General features: G+C 22.2%; 5 protein-coding genes across 5 annotated transcripts; 2 read left to right on the forward strand and 3 right to left on the reverse strand.

The window, feature by feature from the left end:
- Positions 1–1510: 1510 nt before the first annotated feature.
- On the reverse strand, positions 1511–2313 carry PBANKA_0311100 (ribosomal protein L13, mitochondrial, putative; the record flags this gene model as incomplete). Its single annotated transcript, XM_034567018.1, has 2 exons — positions 1511–2060; positions 2225–2313. 2 exons carry the CDS (start codon positions 2311–2313, stop codon positions 1511–1513), a joined length of 639 nt encoding a protein of 212 aa, XP_034419994.1.
- Positions 2314–3205: 892 nt separating this feature from the next.
- On the reverse strand, positions 3206–5112 carry PBANKA_0311200 (conserved protein, unknown function; the record flags this gene model as incomplete). The annotated part of the gene is made up of 3 exons (XM_034567029.1): positions 3206–3280; positions 3409–3528; positions 3622–5112. The coding sequence occupies 3 exons, from the start codon at positions 5110–5112 to the stop codon at positions 3206–3208; spliced, it is 1686 nt and encodes a 561-aa protein (XP_034419995.1).
- A 1185-nt stretch (positions 5113–6297) lies between these two features.
- PBANKA_0311300 (conserved Plasmodium protein, unknown function) lies at positions 6298–7203 on the forward strand (the record flags this gene model as incomplete). The annotated part of the gene is made up of 1 exon (XM_034567040.1): positions 6298–7203. The coding sequence occupies one exon, from the start codon at positions 6298–6300 to the stop codon at positions 7201–7203; it is 906 nt and encodes a 301-aa protein (XP_034419996.1).
- Positions 7204–9655: 2452 nt separating this feature from the next.
- On the forward strand, positions 9656–14608 carry PBANKA_0311400 (serine/threonine protein kinase, putative; the record flags this gene model as incomplete). Its single annotated transcript, XM_034567051.1, has 1 exon — positions 9656–14608. The coding sequence occupies one exon, from the start codon at positions 9656–9658 to the stop codon at positions 14606–14608; it is 4953 nt and encodes a 1650-aa protein (XP_034419997.1).
- Positions 14609–15705: 1097 nt separating this feature from the next.
- On the reverse strand, positions 15706–17740 carry PBANKA_0311500 (conserved Plasmodium protein, unknown function; the record flags this gene model as incomplete). Its single annotated transcript, XM_034567064.1, has 9 exons — positions 15706–15759; positions 15882–15934; positions 16017–16083; positions 16211–16306; positions 16432–16545; positions 16639–16705; positions 16882–16967; positions 17157–17305; positions 17527–17740. The coding sequence occupies 9 exons, from the start codon at positions 17738–17740 to the stop codon at positions 15706–15708; spliced, it is 900 nt and encodes a 299-aa protein (XP_034419998.1).
- Positions 17741–18773: the final 1033 nt, after the last annotated feature.

The following is an 18773-nucleotide window of genomic DNA, read 5'->3' on the forward strand; positions in this document are numbered from 1 at the left end:
TATTATCAAAATGGTCTATATATGCATATAATATATTTGTACATGCTATAATATAATTTCTTTATTTATTTTGTTCTTTTATTATATTAATTTACTAAAAGTATATTTGAAATATATGCATAATATTATTCCTACCAGTTGTATATCGACGTATAATTTTATCTTTTCTTCATTTCCTATTTTAATTAAGCAATGTTTATATAAAAACCAAAAAGAAGGAATGGGAAGAAAAGAAATATTCAGGAAAAATAGGAATCATTTAAGGATATTATATATTCAGTAAAATATATAATTGTTAACTAAAAAGAAATATATAAAAATATGAACAAAAATTTAACAAGAATATGTATGATATAAAATATATAAAAATGTACAGGAAATATAAAAATAAATATAATAATTCAATTTATAAATTATACTAATATGCAAATAATAATCTTAATTTTATACTACGCTTAATTTTTTTTTAATCGTTTGTATATTATATATTATACTTTTTATATAATTAAAATATTCGAAAATTAAAAAGCAATAGCGCATAATATTATATGATAAATATGTAAACCTGAAAGCACAGATAAACTGCATCCCCGGTTTACAAAACAAAAAATAAGAAATAACAAATAAGCAAGCGAGCTAAACAAAATATGTATAAAACAGTAAAATAATAAGGAAAAAAAAAAATATTAAATATATTTTGCATGTTACATTTATTTTTTTTTCTTTCAATTTTCCTCCTTTTCCCTAAATACATAATAATATATACAAGTGGCATGCTATTACTTTAGTTTTTCTCTGTTTTATTTATTTCATTCTTTTTCACAAAATATTGTGAAAACAAATAATAAGCAACAGAGTATGCAATTAAATGCATCCTTCCCCATCATCATATTTTATATATATTCATATATTTGAAATAAAACCTAAACAATTCATACATGTACATATACATATGTATATGCATATTCGGTCATTAAGATAATGTCTTAAGTATTTCTATGAAATAAAAAACAAGTTTTAGACTAATTAATGCGTATAGATAATAAAAAGGTAGCTCAAAACATAATAAAATTTTGAATAACCTTTATATATGCTCAACTATTGTAATAATTAGTTGACAAAATGTATAGCTTTAACGCATATATCTGTGTAAGGAGTATATAAATTATATTTTTTTTTAAGGTAAAATTTATAAAAAATTGTATATTTTATGGGTATATACATAATTTAATGTATAAAGATATTATAATATTTAACAAATATATGGCTAGTCAAGTGCTTAAAAAAACCTTAACGAGTCATATTTTTTTTTATGCCACAAAAAATTAATTATAAAATTTTTGCAATCATATAATTAATATAAATATGTTTATTAGTCAAAAATATAGAAAATTTATATTATGCTATTATTCGTAAAATTAAAATGAAAAATGTATAATACCTTGAAAAAAAAGGAAAAAAATCATTAGAATAAAACATGAAAAAAATATAAATTACTTTTTACAATTCACTAAACAATAGTAAATGATTTAAGATTTGTTTGGTCTGAATCTTTATCGATTTTTTTTTTAGGAACAATTACTTGAGGTATACCCCAATGTGGATGCAATGCACCTGGATATACAAACAGTTTGCGATAGTATATTTGTCTTAATCTATTATTTGGTAGCATTCTTTTAACTGCTAAATTTAATATCATAGATGGATTTCGTGCAAAAACTGTTTTACATGTTAATATTTTATGACCTTTTGAATTGCTTTTTCTTGGAAATTTATAAATTTTTGTATCCCAAGTATGTCCATAAAATTTAAGATGAATTGCATTTACTACTATAACACTACTACTATTTACTCTATTCGAATTATAATCAACTCTATATTTTCCTTGTAATAGTTTAGATATACATACACTTAAACTTCCAACACTTTTATTATATGCATCAATCACAAACCAATTCCCTTTCTCTTTATCAAATACACTTATTGCAGTTTTTGATACATGGTCTTCTGCAAAAATATCTACTTTGGGCATATTTTTTTTTAAAAATGGAGAACTTTTCCTGTAAAAATAAATCAAAATTAATTCAAAAATGTTTATCTTATATGCACATGTTACCCATTTATATTCATTCTGATAAATAAATTTGCATACACTCTTCTTTTTGTACTTATAGATTACACAAAATATATTTAAAAATATTTTTTTCCATTTTTTTTTGTATACCATTGTACATTAGAAAATGGATTTATATTTTGCTCATGAAATGAGGCTTTGGGATATCCTGCCAATTTTGATAAACTTTTTTTTATCATGATTCATTTTTTTTTAATAGTTATAAAAAGTTATTGTATACATTAATTGAATTATCTTTAGTTTTGTTAATGTTTGTATTAAAAAAATAATATAAATAACTTTGCTTTTTTTTTTTTTTTTTGTGATTTACCGGTTTTTCTTTAAAATATATAATGGAAATAAAACTTCTATTCAACTTATCCCAAAAAAATAAAATAAAATAAAATATGCACATATTCACATTGTATAAAATTATATCGTCATTTTTCCACAGGATATATAAAACTTTAAAACATGTAGGGTTAATAAAAATGAACAAATATACTTTTTTAAAAACATTTTAGTGAAATACTAGTACCTTATTGTAATCGTTTGAAAAGGTAAAGAAAAATTATTTCACCAATTTTAGCCTACAACTCACACATGCGTGAGTGTACATATAAAATGATAGTATATATATATAATATTAAAGCTCTCCACTTTTATTTATCTGTTTAATTCTTTGGATTAGTTTAAAAAATTCAATCTTTTATTTGTACGCATATTCTTCGTCTATTTTATTTAAATGTTGTTTTAAAAAATTATATTATTTTATCAAATATATAAATCTATATTTTCATGGTAATGAAGAAATAGTTAAAATATAACAGTTATTTTTAATGAAATATAAAATAAAGTTTTTAAAAAAATTATATATAAACAAATTATGCCATACAAAACAACACATATATTATAAATAAAAAATAGCAATGTATGAGGAATGAAACGCTTAAAAGCTAAAATATATATTTAATTAATTTGAAATTTTTTTTTTTAAATTCCCAAGGATATTACTATTTGATGATAAAATATCCTAATCCGTAGGATTAATAATTTTACAAAAAAATTGAAAAAAATATATATATATCATTTTTACAATTTAATATATTTTACATTGTCTCGAATATCAAATGGGTTAACATTTTTATTCATCAATTTCTTTTCATTCTGTAATTAAAAAAATAAAAAATTTAATCAATTATTGAAAATATCTGTCTATATTTATGAAAATAATATGCATGTACATATTTATATGAAAAATGAGAGAATATAAATCTACACTAAAATATGTTTACCTTCATAATTAATGAATTTTCTTTCTTTAATTTTCTATTTAATCGCTGAGCTTCTTTAACTGATTTTTTTCGTTCCCGCTTTTCCTCTGGGGTTTCATTTTTATCTCTTTTCGTTTTAATCTAAAAAATTAAAGAAAAAAAAAAATATATATATATATATATATATATATATATACATATGCAAAGTCATTTTTTTTTTATTCATTTTTTTACTTGATCAAGTATCAAATAACGTTCAAGTTTGTTCACAGTATCATTTGGTTTTTCCTTAGTCTCGAAATTTGTATTAAAGGTTTTTTTATTTAGAATTTGATTAAATTTTAGATTCTTTGGAATTATCAATTTACTTGGATGATTTGTTGTATTTGTTTTTGTTGTTAAAATTGTTTGGCAATCATAAGAAAATGAATCGTCATCAGAGAAATAGGAACTCGAAATATCAGGGTTTACTACTATTTCATCATTTTGAATATCAACAATTTTAAGTATTTTTTCTTTATCATTATCATTTATATTTATAACAATATTTTCTATATTTTGTGTATTTTTATTTTTTATTTTTTTATTTTTTTTCATAATTCTTTTTATTTCATTTGTGTTATCATTTGCGCTAGCATTTACTTTTTTTAATTCCAAATTTATTAAATCGCTTAATTTTATGGAATCATCATTTTTTTCACGTTTTATTTTATTCTCAATACCATAATTCATTTTTTCATCAAAAGTTATCGTTTTGAAATTTTTTGCATTTTCACATGACAATCCCTTATCATTATCTTCATCTGATTGGATATACCTAGTACTATTGTTATCATGTACTATTGCATTAGTATTTTCAATATTTTTTTCTGATTTATCAAATGCATCATAGTTATCATTTTCAAAATCGGAAATAACTTCTTCACAATCGTCATCTCCAATTTGTGTAGAACATATATTATTATTGGATATAAAAAGAAATGATTCCGGATTTCCCCATATTAATTTATTGTCAACATGTAATTTTTCTATGGCTTCAACATTTTGAGCTTCATAAACAAAATTATCATTTAACTCTTCATAATTATCAGCTTCAAATGTTTTAAACAATTCCTTTTCTTCTTCATCAATTGGTTTAATTTCAAAAATTTTATTTTCACTTTTTGTTTTTATTTCTACAAAATTATTGCTTATAGGTTTTAAATGTTGTTCATAGTCATACCCATCATTGGGAAAATAACAATCTCCATCTAAATATGAAAAATTATCATTATTTTTTTTTTTTTTTTTTTTTTTTTTTTTACCACCAATTTTATCGTCATTTATATCGTTTTGGATATTATCGCCAGAGGTGAAATCCTTTACTATGATATTATTGCGAACTTTTTTAATTTTAACATTTTCATTTTTTTCTTCGTTTTTATCGTCCTCATTATATTCTGACGAAGTATTTGCACAGGTTATTCCAAAAATTTCACGAATAATAATTTTTTTTTCACTTTCTGTTAATTTATCTTTAATACCAAAATCTAAGGGATTAAAATTTTTTAACATATATGACATATCTTCTTCGCTAATATCATTTGAATGCCCATTTATATCATTATCATCTTCATTTTCAAAAAGGGTTTCACTAAATTCATGTTTTTCATTTTCTTCAGTATTCTTATTAATACTTGGCTCGTAAAAGGATACTTTTTTGTTTTTATTTTTACTTTTCATCATCGTTAATTTAATGAAACATTGATAAAAATTACTAAGGCGTAAAAAAAAAAGAAACAAAATGTTTCAAACCTTTTTGAATTTTTTTCAACTTTTTGAAAATTTTCAAGTTTTCCTCAATTATGCGGAATGAAATAAATAACACTATTGTGGAATATCATTGAGATAATAAAAGATTATTATTTTTCCTTGAAATTTTTTTTTTATTTGTCACTTTATTTCTATAATATTCTGAAGTTGTATATACAAACTTTTATTTTGTAATTTATTAAGCAAATAAATAAATATGTATATCATCCTTTAAATTTATATCTTTATTTTTTATCGCCAAATATTTTGTTAAATGATTAGGAAAAACAACGTTTTCGAAAGTAATATATTCACACCTATATACTTTTTAAAGAGCCACGATTATTATTTTTTTAAATTCGCGGGACATCACATTTGCCTACTATTACTACGATTTATTACTACGATTTGTTACTACGATTTGTTACTACGATTTTTTACTACTATTTGTTACTACTATTTTATTTATGTATTTTTTTTTTTTTATGCAGTCGCTATACCAATTAAAAAGTTTTAAGTTTTAATTATAAAAAAATTTATTATATATAGGAATTGCATATAAATAGCATTTCTCAAATAACCAACGAAATAAATTTATTTTAAAAAAGTATATATAAATTAGCACGAAAATATATAATGCTAAAATAGAGCAACTGTTTTGTTCATTTATTTTACTTATTCCCATAAAAATGAAAAAAAACGTTAAGAGGATAATTTATATAACATAGTAGAATAACCGAGTTATCCCCTGCGATTGATCATAGTTGTCATTTATTTTACTGTTTTTAAAAAAAATATAATAATAATTAATTAATTAAAGTAAAATATTTTTATCGCAATCAAGCCCAACAATATTATAGTATTTAAATCATTGGGGGAAACATAATTATTTTAAAGAAGTCATTATGATACTATTTAGGATATGCAAATATTCATTCATATAATATATTATGCATGCATATATATGTACCAATGTATTCCTCTTTCTTTTCAATATATCTATATCATATGTATATTTACCCCAGTTACAACCATATATTAATTATTATATAATAATAAATCTCATTACAAATTGATTAAACTGATGAAATATTATCCAAATTATTTCTTCTATACATAATGGGTAAATATAATTTTGTTACAAAATTTAACTATTTTTATTATAATAAAATTTTTTTGAAAAATAAAAAAATATATAAAATGGTAAAAAATATTTCATTTTCTTCACATTGTCAAGATAAATACGAGTTAATTAAAAAGAATGAAGATGCATATAATTTAGAAGACACCTTCATTAGGTCTATTCGTAAAATGAATAATACTTCTTTAGTATATACATCTGAAGATATTAATAAAAATGGAATGAACAATAAATATTTATGGGAATTAATATATAATAGAGCAAAAGAAATTAAAAATTCATTTTCGATAAATGAAATCGTTGTATTATTTCATGCATATTGCAATAGCTTATCTTATGATATAAATTGTATGCAAATTATCAATTTTTTTTGGGATTTATTAAATAACAAAATGAATAATTTAAACTATTCATCATTGTTAGCCTTATATTCATGTGCTGAAAAAACAAAAAATTCCCAAAAAATAAAAGAAATTAGCAATATCCTTTTAAAGTATATGTTAGATCATCCTTCAGAAATGAAACTTACAGAAAAGGGATTGAATATTATTTTGAAAATATGCATCTATAACTCTAATGATAACATTGACAATAAGAGTGTTATAAATATTAGTAATCATATACAAAATGTTGACTTAAAAGATGTTAAAACGGCTATGTTATGTTTGCATTTTTTTTTAATATTCAATTCATTTGGTGAACCATTCGTCAACTTATTAAAAAAAATACAATCCTTATTAATTTTTAAAAAAATAAATCCATATATTGTTTTAAAATATTTATATCTTCTCACTAATATTAACAATCACCCTATTGCAATTAAAGAGGTGAAAAACACGATATCCATTATTTATTTATTACACCGAGCAAATAATAATTCATAGAAGTGCCATCGAAAGTTATGTATGTACATGTACATATATATAATATTTTTTTGTATGCTAATTTTCACCAATTGAAAGTATTTTATGTATTTTTCTTTTACTACATAATTTTGACATTTTTATTTTTTCAGTATTTTCCTTGTTTTATTAAATTTTTTTTGTGTAGTTTCACTTTTACTGATCACATTGGTTTCCTAAATATTTACGTTCATATATATCATACCATTTGCAAAATGCTTTGCAAAAGCATATTTTGTATTTGTACATCAAACATATGTATATGTTAAGCAACGCTATTGTACCAGTTTTACTGGATAAAACTATTTTAAATAATATATAAACTTATTAAGTTACAACATATTATAATAGTTCCCCCATGAAAATCATAAACTCTTTCTCAAACATACAAGTGAAAATTTGCATGACGAATAAACCGAATAACAGTTTCTTTTGGTTTTTCTGTTTTGATGACGTTGTTTGGAGGCGTTCAATTCATGGAGGAAAATTAGTAGAAAAAATTATTTATGTCTTTTTGCATTTTTCCTTTTATATGGTTAATTTTTATAATATATAATATACCATGATATAATTATTTAAAAAATATTTTTTATACTTTTTATAATTAAATTAGCTTGGCTTTAAAATTTTAATTTAATTAAAATGCAACAAATTTTTATTTATAATACATATTTACATGAACTGTTAATAAAAAAAAACGAAAATTAAAAACATAAAGGAATATGAAAAGCTATATTTTTTATTATATTTTTTTTTATTTTCCTTCTTTGCACACATTTATAAATGCATGTATACTTGTCTTTTATTTTGCTAATTCCTCTTATTTTACAATTTATTTTACTACTTAAAAATTATTATTAATTATTCTGTGGTTTCTTTTTGAAAATTAAAATATGCTTTTTCCCCTTTTTTAAAGGGAAACATATATAATTAAAACATTCTGAATTACACCAAAACATAACAAATAGTTAAAAGAATATGTGTATATTCATAGTTAGCTGTAAATAATACCACTGTAGGTGTTTGAATTAAAAAAAAATTCATAAGAACAATTCTATTTTTTTTTTTTTTTTTTTTTGAAAATATATCTTAAAACATATTGTTGTAGACAAATATGTAACTTTTTGAAAAAATTACGAATAATTTTTTTAATAATTATTTATTTTAAATATATGAATGTACATAAATATATGGAAACACATACATATATTTATTTATGTACATTCATAACATTTTATTTTTTACCTGTTGTTGAATAAGTACACAAATAAAAAATATAAAAAGCTATTTTATATTAATTATTCATTTTATTGCTGTAAAAAAAAACACACACAAAATAAATGTTTAAAATATTATAACAGAGAAACCGATTTATATTTTGTGTAATTAATTTGTATATTTTAATGAATATAAAATTTATTTGAAAACGATTAAATTAATTAAAGCATTTCTATTTTTTTTTTTTCAATGTGTTGACGGTGCATATGCGTGTTCACCGTCTTTTTATTTTTCATAAAGTGATGTTATTTTATAATATATGTTTATGGGTACTGTATAGTAATAGAAAATATTTGGTTTCTTTATGTTTTTGTAACTATTTTTAGGTACAAATTGTAATTAATTTTTTTCTACATATTATATTGCAAAAATGTAAATTTTTTTCTGCATAAAATAGTAATTTTTGTTATTTAAACTTTATACATGGATACATATAAATGCACGCATATATTTGATGTATATGTATATTATATATATATATATGTGTGTGTGTGTACTGTTTACTACGCCTTAACTTCTTTAATTTGTTAGACCTTAATATTTTGTTTCAATTGTAGCTCTCTGTCAGTTCTTTGATATTTTTAATTCAACATAGATTCATGATTATATTGAGATGTAGCACCTTCACAACCTTTATGCAAATAATAATATATGTATACATTTTAGAAAGACGAAAAAATGATAATGAGGATACTATATAAACCCATTTTGATAATAAGAACCTTTAATTTGTTAGTAGAAAGGATCGAAGGCAAATTAAATAATAAGATTCAACATGCGATACTTTAAAAAGAAAAAAGTATCTTTAATGAACATTTTTTTGTCTATCTATGTATGATTTAAATTATTTTGTTTATATAATTATATTTTTTATTAAACCCATTATAATTTTACTCTGTTAGTTGTAAGCTTTTTTATTTTGTTTTTAATTTAATTTTGTTCTTTAATGTTATATAATACACCATATTATACATTATGTACCAATTCGTAATGATTTATTAATATCATATTAATATGATATTGCAGTATATTCCTATGTTGTTTTTTTATATCTATATGCATATTTATATATTTTTTTTTCAATTTTCCATAATTAAAGTGCACTTAAAGGCGCCCTGTAATTTTATTGACCTAAGTACCTATTTTGAAATATCAAATGGATCATTATGAATTGTCAAACCATTTTAAAATTATTACATCCTATTTCGACGAAAATAAGGCATTATTCATAAATGGAAATGCTAGTAAATTAAGCAAAAAAAACGAAGTAATTAATAACCAAAATGAAGACAATGGGTATAATCAGAAAATAAACAAACTAGAAAAATTAAAACGTGACAATGATGGCTACTATTGTGAGTGTAAAATAAATAAAGATGATAATAAGACGTTCCTAAAATCGTTTTATGAAAATGATTCAAACATAATAACTCCTATTAGTAGTTATCCTCCCAATCAAAAATTATGTAATAATCAAAAAAAGAAAGAAAAAACAAATTTAATTAGTTGTTATAAATATAATAATTTATTAAACAAACAGAATGGACTCCAAAATAGCAACGAAATTAATTTGAATAATCTAAGTTGCAATAGAAAAAATCCTATTAAGAATGAATATAATGAAAAATTCTCAGATGAGTCAATAAACGAAAATTTTATTCAATTATTTGAAAATAATAGAATTATGTTAAGTAATGAATTACGTAATGTTTCATCAAATGATTATAAATATGTCGACAAATTACGTCCAGAAAATGTACCTCCCAAAAATAAAATATATGAAAATGATAAAACAAATAATATTTATTCTAATAATAATATAAGTCTTAATCAAAAAAAAAATGTTTTTTCAAAATGTTTTTTAAACGGCTCCTTTACATATAATGACAACATTAATTTTAATAATATATCTAATGAAGATATAAGTAAAAAATTTAATAATCAGAAGATATGTATAAATAAAAATGGAATAAAAAATACTAAAATGTTAAATAGTTATTTTGAACAATCTGCTAATCAAAATGATCATAAAACAAATAGTCGAAACACATCTTCTAAAGAATTTAGAGATTCGTTAGCTAGAAAAGACAATACTTTAATTGTTAATTCAGATGAAACTAAAAAGGTAACTCTTTGTAGTAGTATATGCAACATTAAACAATTGAAAAAAATGATGAATACAAGTGAGGATAGTGATGATGCATTATTTTATAAAAATATAAAATGTTTACCTGGAAAATTGGAAGGGGATGAAGAAAAAAAGAATGAAAATATTGACGAAAATAATAAGTATCATAATAAGATGAGCCGAAATAAAATTAATATATCCCAAGATAAAATAAATGATGGTTATGAGCTAGTGCATATATATGATCCATGTTTTAGTAAATGGAAACGTGTGAAATACAGAGGTGAAAAAGGAAAAATATATAGAAATGATAACCATGATAAAATTTTCAACCTTTTAAACAATTTAAAAGAAACATCAATTTTTTATTATAAAAATAAAAACCTACATAGATATTATTCATCATATGGTAAAAGAGATAATATTTATTTTGATAATTATGAAATTTCTAATGATACAAATATGGGTCTTTCAAATGTTTGTAATAAAAGGGATGATAATAAATTGAGCATATCATTGCAAGAATTCAAAACATGTTTATTCCGTGAAACAAAAGAAAAAGAAAACAAAGTGAAGAATACATTATTTATGACTATTTTAAGTAATGATAGTGCACGTTTTTCATCCATTAAAAAATGTAACAGCTTAAATCAAAATGCTTTAATAAAAAAAAAAAATAATAATTTCGATTTAAGTGTGTATTCTAAAAGCATGGTTGTTATAAGTATGAATAAATATGATATATGTGAAAATAAAAAAATACTTACTAATAACATTTTGTGGAAAAATAAAGATTTTCAAAACAAACAATTCGAACTAGAAAATATTAATAACGAAAAGATGAAAAATAAAACTGACGTACATAATAAAAATACGAAAAGGGATACCTCGAAAAAAAGAGGACGGTCAAGTGATAAAAGAAGGAACAGTTCTTGTGAAGGTAGTAAAAATTATGGCACAGAAAAAGGTGGCAATAATAATATGGATACAGGAGATAAAAATGGGGACGAGAATGACAACGATAATAACGAAAACAACGGGAATGAAAATTATAGTAGCTCAAAAAGCAGTAGTAACTGCTCTAGTAGTAGCAACGGTAGTAGCAACATTGCTCCCGAGAAAGAAGGAAAAGCAGATTTCGACGTCTATTATGAACCCAGAGCCAAAATATATAACTCAATAAAGGGATCCATTGAAAATAATTGTTTTGAAAATATGAGAAAATGCTTAAATGTAAAAAGATGTGAAATAATATTAGATGTGAATAAAAAAAAACCATGCTTAAGTTTTCTTTCTAAAAGGGGACATGAAAATCGGAAATATAAATTAAACTTTACGCATAATATAAAAAAGAAAAAAATTCGAAAAAATAGATATTATAAAATTACGAATACAAAAAAGGAGAAGGCCGAATGTTTAGGTTTAAGAAAAGATAGTAAAAAGATATCACGAAGAAAATTAAATATAAATAAATCCTCGTCCTATATCGATTTTTTTACAAAAAAATATAACTCAATAAGTTATATAGATATAAAAAAAAATGGAATAAATACATATTTGTTTAGGGAAAAAATTCAAAATAACGATACATCACTTCAATCATTTGAAAAAATAGACAAAGTAAAGGAATATAGCAATACTACATTTAGAGAAATAAAAACAGAGAGTAAAATGGATTTGGATAATAGTGAAAAAAATAATGATATTTTTGGAAGTGATAATATAACAGTTGATTTAAGGGGGACGTTTTCGGGTACGTCTTTTAGGCGTTACAAATGTTGTGAAAATGATCACAAAATGAGGAAAGAGGTTGATTGGAATAACAATATTTGGAATAGTGGTTTTGAAAAAAATGTTAAAACAAGCAATTATTATTATAAGAATAATACCGTTTGTGAGCATAAAGCTAAGACTTATGAAAGTTTAGTAACAGAAAAGGATCCCGTGGCAAGTAACAAAGATACATCTAAAAAGTGTTATCTTTTATCGTATAATAATTTGACCAATAGTTGTGTGAAGGAAAGAGGAATGGAAATGGAGGTTATTCGAAAAAAAAATATTAAACACAATATTAATAATTATGATACCATTGACACTTATTATCATAAATACGTGAAAAAAGGAGAAATTCTTGAAGCAAAGAAAACAATAAAAGATAAAAAAAAGGAAAAAAGGAAGGATATGAAAAAGGATAGCACAAAAAAGAAGAAAAAAGAAACAGAAAGAATAGGACGAAATAATAAATGGATAAATAAAGTTAATGGAAATGAAGATAGTTCGGGGTATTTAACTAAACCTAGTTGTACCATAAATGAAAATGGATTTTTTTTTAATAATCGATATTATATAATAGGTTTAATATATTATGGGTATAATTCACAGGTATATAAGTGTATAAATATAAAAGATAAAAAGACATATGCTATGAAAGTTGTATTAAAAGAAAGAGAGAATTATGAGATGGTGAAAAACGAATTGAATATTGATAAATTTATGAAAAAATATATGTTTTTAAAAAAAAATCCACACAAAAATATTATACCGATATATGATATATTTAGTGACAACAATTATAATTTTATTATTATGGAATTTTGTAAAGGATCGACTTTACTTGACTATTTCATGTCGTTAGTACCGGGTTCTTTACATATATATGAAATTAAAAAAATAATGAAAAATATTTTTTTAGCATTAGACTTTTTACATTCTAGAGGTTTAATACATAGAGACATTAAACTTGAAAATATTATGTTTACAAAAAAAAAAATGAGAAATTTTAATTATAAGCAATGTGATAACTTTGATTTAGATAATTACACGGATCCTTTTTTTTTATTTGAGGAGAAGGGGAAGACATGTAATCGTGGAATAGTACGAAATTCAGTATTAAAAAAATGTGAATCTAAAATTGACCTTAATAATAAACAGGATAATGATTTATTTTTACTAAAAGAGGAAATCGATACAATTCATAAGGTAGATGTAGATAAGTGTTGGAATTCAAATGGGAATATTGAATATGAAATTGATTCTGATACATCTAGTAGTGATAATATCGAATGGAACAATATATGGTGTGACGATCGTTATCAAGATGAATCATCATATAATTGCGAATTAATTGAAGAATTTAATTTTGAAAATAGTAGTAACAATATATCAGAAATTAGAAAAAAACCAAGAAGTTTTGATGCATATAATAATTTATTTGGCAACTTAGATGCGTATAATTGTGATGATTCAAGTAATATCGAGAATAATAGTTTAGACAATGTAATGGGTAGAAATTTAGTAAATATTTTGGATAATAGTTATAATTTTAAATTAGGAAAAATATATAAAAATGGTTCGACTATACAAATAATAAATAAAAATAATTTTCAAAAAAAGAATATAATAATAAAGAAAAATAGTTCATTAACAGCCATTAAATCGAAAAGATCAGAGGAAAAATATTTGATAAATTCTGAAAAGGTAAAATATAGAGACACAGAAAATAGAAATAATTGCAGAAAAAATAATAATGATAAAAAAAGCAGCTTTAAAAAGAGAAGGAAATATTTTCCGTGTAATTTATATGACAATTTATGTTTAATTGATATGGATATGATGGAGGATATTTCTAATAATAATCCAAATAAAAATAAAAAACAAAATATAATTTGTGGAACAGCATCATATATGTCACCAGAATCGTTTGATGGTATTTTATCAGCAAGTAATGATATATGGGCATGTGGTGTTATTTTATATGCATTGATGGACGGTCGATTTCCATATGAAATATATAATACAATGCCTAATTATTTAAAAAAAAAAATTTTAAGATATACAAAACCTAATTTTGATCCTTTTATTTGGCAAGAAAGTCCAGATTTACTTGATTTATGTTTGAGACTTTTAGATCCTAATCCTTTAACACGAATTCAAAATGCCAAAGAAGCTTTAATTCATTGTTGTTTTTCTGATATAGTATAATAATATATTTGATCATTACAAAATTTTGCATTTTGTAGTATAAAGGATTTATGGGGATGGAATAAAAAAAAAGTGATTCTTATAAATTCGCATGTAATTTGTCTAGTTATTTAGTTGTTAATTTTACTTATTTATATAAAATGATTTAAATTATTTGGCTCATTTAAATGTTTTATTTTGTTATATGTATATACATATGTGTTTATTTTTTAAATTAAACTTGAAATATTTTTAAATACACTCAACGGCTTGCTTATTGTTATTTTTAATTTTATTTTACATTTGTTTTATTTTCATTTTTTGATGGATATTAAAGCGAATTAACGTTAAACTTTTGTAAATCGCATATAATTTGAAGATATACTAACAGTTTTTGAGATAAAACATTCGAGGAATTATCTACCCAATGTTTTATGGAAATATCGGTTCGTCCTTCTATCTGTATACTCACTTTTATTAGCTTCTTCATTTTGGTTTACCATTTAAATCGGGTAATCATTGTGTTTTACTCTTAAATATATATATACCCATATATTGCATGTACAAGTATTATTTTTCTGGTTTATTATGAACTATATAGAAATGGTTGTACATAAAATCAATTAGCTAAAACAAAGCTGACACAAGCATATTACGATTTTTATCCACATATGAATTATAATTTTATTTTACCAATTAAAAAAATAAAAAGTTAATTATATAAATAAAGTCAAAGAAACTTGAAAAAGAAAAAATACAATACTATATAATTCTCCAAAATAATATATGATATGTCCAATGCGTAAGGTAGCAAATAAGACGATATAAAATAACGAGTTTAAGACAAACTCTCAAAATTAAAAATAAAAGTGAATTGATAATTGGACAGATAAATAAATTAATAAAAAGACAAAGTACTGTGTGATAGAGTTAATGAAAATTAATTTAACAACGTTTTAGATAAAAATTAAAAAAAAATAAATAAATTAAATTAAATTAAAACATCTTTATCATAACTATTAAAGATTACTAATTTGTAAAAAGATAAACAACTAATTAGACATTCAAAAAATATATATACACTTCATAAATCATAAAATATTATATTATTTAATTTTTTAAATTAGTAAGGAGCTTTTAAATTTATCCAACTCTTCAGTTACAACATTAATCTTTGAAAAAATAAAAATAAAATAATATTATAAAATAAATTGAATAAGGATATACGTTTTTTCACTTGTTCAAGGATAATTCTGCATATGTACGTAATTCATTATCTTATATTGTTGCATACCTCTGAGCAGTTTTCTATATTTTTTATTAACCTTGAATACTGATCAACCAATTCTGTAGGTAAAAACATTTTTTACATGTACAGTACATAACTATATAAACGCTTTTAATATAAATTCGATTTGTCTAAATTTACCTTTCAAATGAATATTTTCTTTTTGAACATCAATCAAAGACGAATTAAGGGCAATTAACTTTTTTTCCTAAACAAAGGAAATGCATAATAATAATAAGTAACATATGTAATAAGATATACCAGCTTATATATATTCGAATCAAAAACCATACTTAGACGGAATACACTCATTAACACTCTCTCATTTATCTTACTAGTTCTTCATTTATTAAGTCTTTGTTTTTTTCTATGAAATTAAAATTTTGAGCTTTGAGCATCTCATTTTGTTGATATAATTGAAAATTCGCATTCTATTAGAAAAAGTAAAGAAACCAAATTAATAAACCAAATGAGGAAACAATAAATTGTTGATTCAAACGATATACTTTTATCCTTATTTTTTTCATCCATTTTTTTATTAACAAATTCACATTACCACTGCTTCGTAGTATTTTTTTGAAGCTTCTTTTCTCTCCTTTATCAAATTTTTATGATCTTCTATTAAGTTTGCAATAACCATTTCTTGTATGGCATTCAAATTTCCCAATTTCTACATAGACACATATATGCACATGTATTATATATGTAAAATATGAACAGTTAGAAAGTAAAGAAAAGGAAAAGGTTTAATTAATATATTTACTTCATATATGTTTGGATCTTCGTAAAATTGTTTTAATGTTTGCCTTAAAGGTTCCTTTCCTGAATTTCTAAAAATAGTTTAAATAAGGTAACAAAAGTAAAATCAACATTCTTTAAATAAACAAGGAATATATTACACATGTCCAGATCCATAATATTGTTATAAATTATATAAAAAGCTAATAAACTTTTAATTTAGGCACATCATTTTACATATAAAAATTATGTATATATATATACTCACAAGTATGCATATCCTATCGATTTCATTTCCAACCACTCGTTTTCATAAAATTGCGTTTTTTTATTCTCTGAATTAATAAAGACCGTCTATAAAAATTTTAGTCAAATAAATTATAAATGTTATATCTTGGGTTCTTTTGAAATATCCAATGAATGCATATATACATACAATATATATATATATATATATATATATATATATATGCCTTCTATTCGATAATTTGTGTATTTTTCTTTAATATTTTCTTCGATCATTTTATTTCTTCGTTTTTTTACCTGAGTTTCTAATGCCTTTTTATAGTCCAACTCTATGTTTTTTTTATTTTCTAAAAATTTTAGCAAGCATTTTTTTTCATTCTCTAAGATTTGGATTTTCTGTAAGAGCTTTTTAACAAAAGATTCCTCATGAAGTACATCATTACCGCCTGCAAATAAATTTTTTATTTCAATTATTTTTATTCCACTATTACCATACGTTTTTAATGACAATTATTTGGATCGAAAATATATATATATATATGTGTGCATTCCGATAATTTTCATGATTTCACTTTTAATTAAAAATTGCCCATATACATGTCTATATATATATCGGTAATATTGATGGAGAAAAAAACAAAAAATTATGTTGACAAGTAATTATTACCTAGGTATAAATTTTTTGTTTTATTGTCCATAGAAGAAAATATATCACAATTTGAACATTTGACGTCTGCCGCTTTTTCTTCACCTGTAGACAACTCTGTGTAACGAGATTTATTTAGAAATATATTATTCCCATTTTTTGTGAAAGTTTCAATTATGTTTTCTTCGCTTACGCGAAAATCATTTATATTATTAAATTTAGACGAATAATTCATATTAAATATATTTATTTGTAGTGAAGTTATAAAAAAAATATAAGAAATGCAAAGGAAAATATTTTTTCGATTTATATATTTTATAACGAAAAAAAAATTGTATAACAAATAAAAATTAATAATCCACTTTTATATATAAACTTAAAAAAATATAGACAATTTTTACATTAATTTTATACATCAGATATACGAGTTATTACATTTTTTTTTTATTTTCCAATATTACTATATTTATTATTAGTACTATTGTAATTATCAAATTGTGTGTGCGTGTGTTTTTTTTGTTGTTGTAAAAAATTTATGCCACCATTATGTGCAAACAGTATTAACATTTTTTATTGCCTGCAATGTTTTTTGGATTTTTTTTTCATATTTTTTATGTTTGTTCATATTTTTTTTGTTTGTTCATATTTTTCCGAAAAAATTACTAGCTAACTTTAGCAGCTTTGAACAAATTAGAAAATATGCCTATAACTATTTATTCACATGTAATACATATTATATTATTCCTGGACACATATAATATTATTAAAAAAACATGGATATAGAAGGATGTTAGAAAGGTGTGGCCTTTTTCAGTTCGTAAATAATTATATCTGAATTTATTTGATATACTTATACTTTTAATATACCACGTTTTAGCACAAAGTAGTAAAAACAACTATTAAACAAAGCATATATTGGAAATATATTCAATTAAGAAATTATCACCATTTCAAAAATGTTTTATTTCACCTTATTGGTTATGTATATACAACGATATTTTCTACATTTTCCTGATTATTTATTTTACTGACATGCTACTAAGGCATATATGATTTATAGACGTTATAAGAACATTGAATATTTACAAAAAAGGGTTCAAAATAATAATTAAAATCAATCATTTGTGTAATATTCCCATATTTCCTAGCTTTATTGTTTATACCCAAAAGAACATCATAAAAAAAAAACATAGCAAATAAAATGAATGAGGTAAACTAAATTATTGTAACATTGCTACGACATTTAATATGAATAAAATAATATTGTA

This window comes from Plasmodium berghei, assembly GCF_900002375.2.
Source record: "Plasmodium berghei ANKA genome assembly, chromosome: 3".
Taxonomy (NCBI): domain Eukaryota; phylum Apicomplexa; class Aconoidasida; order Haemosporida; family Plasmodiidae; genus Plasmodium; species Plasmodium berghei.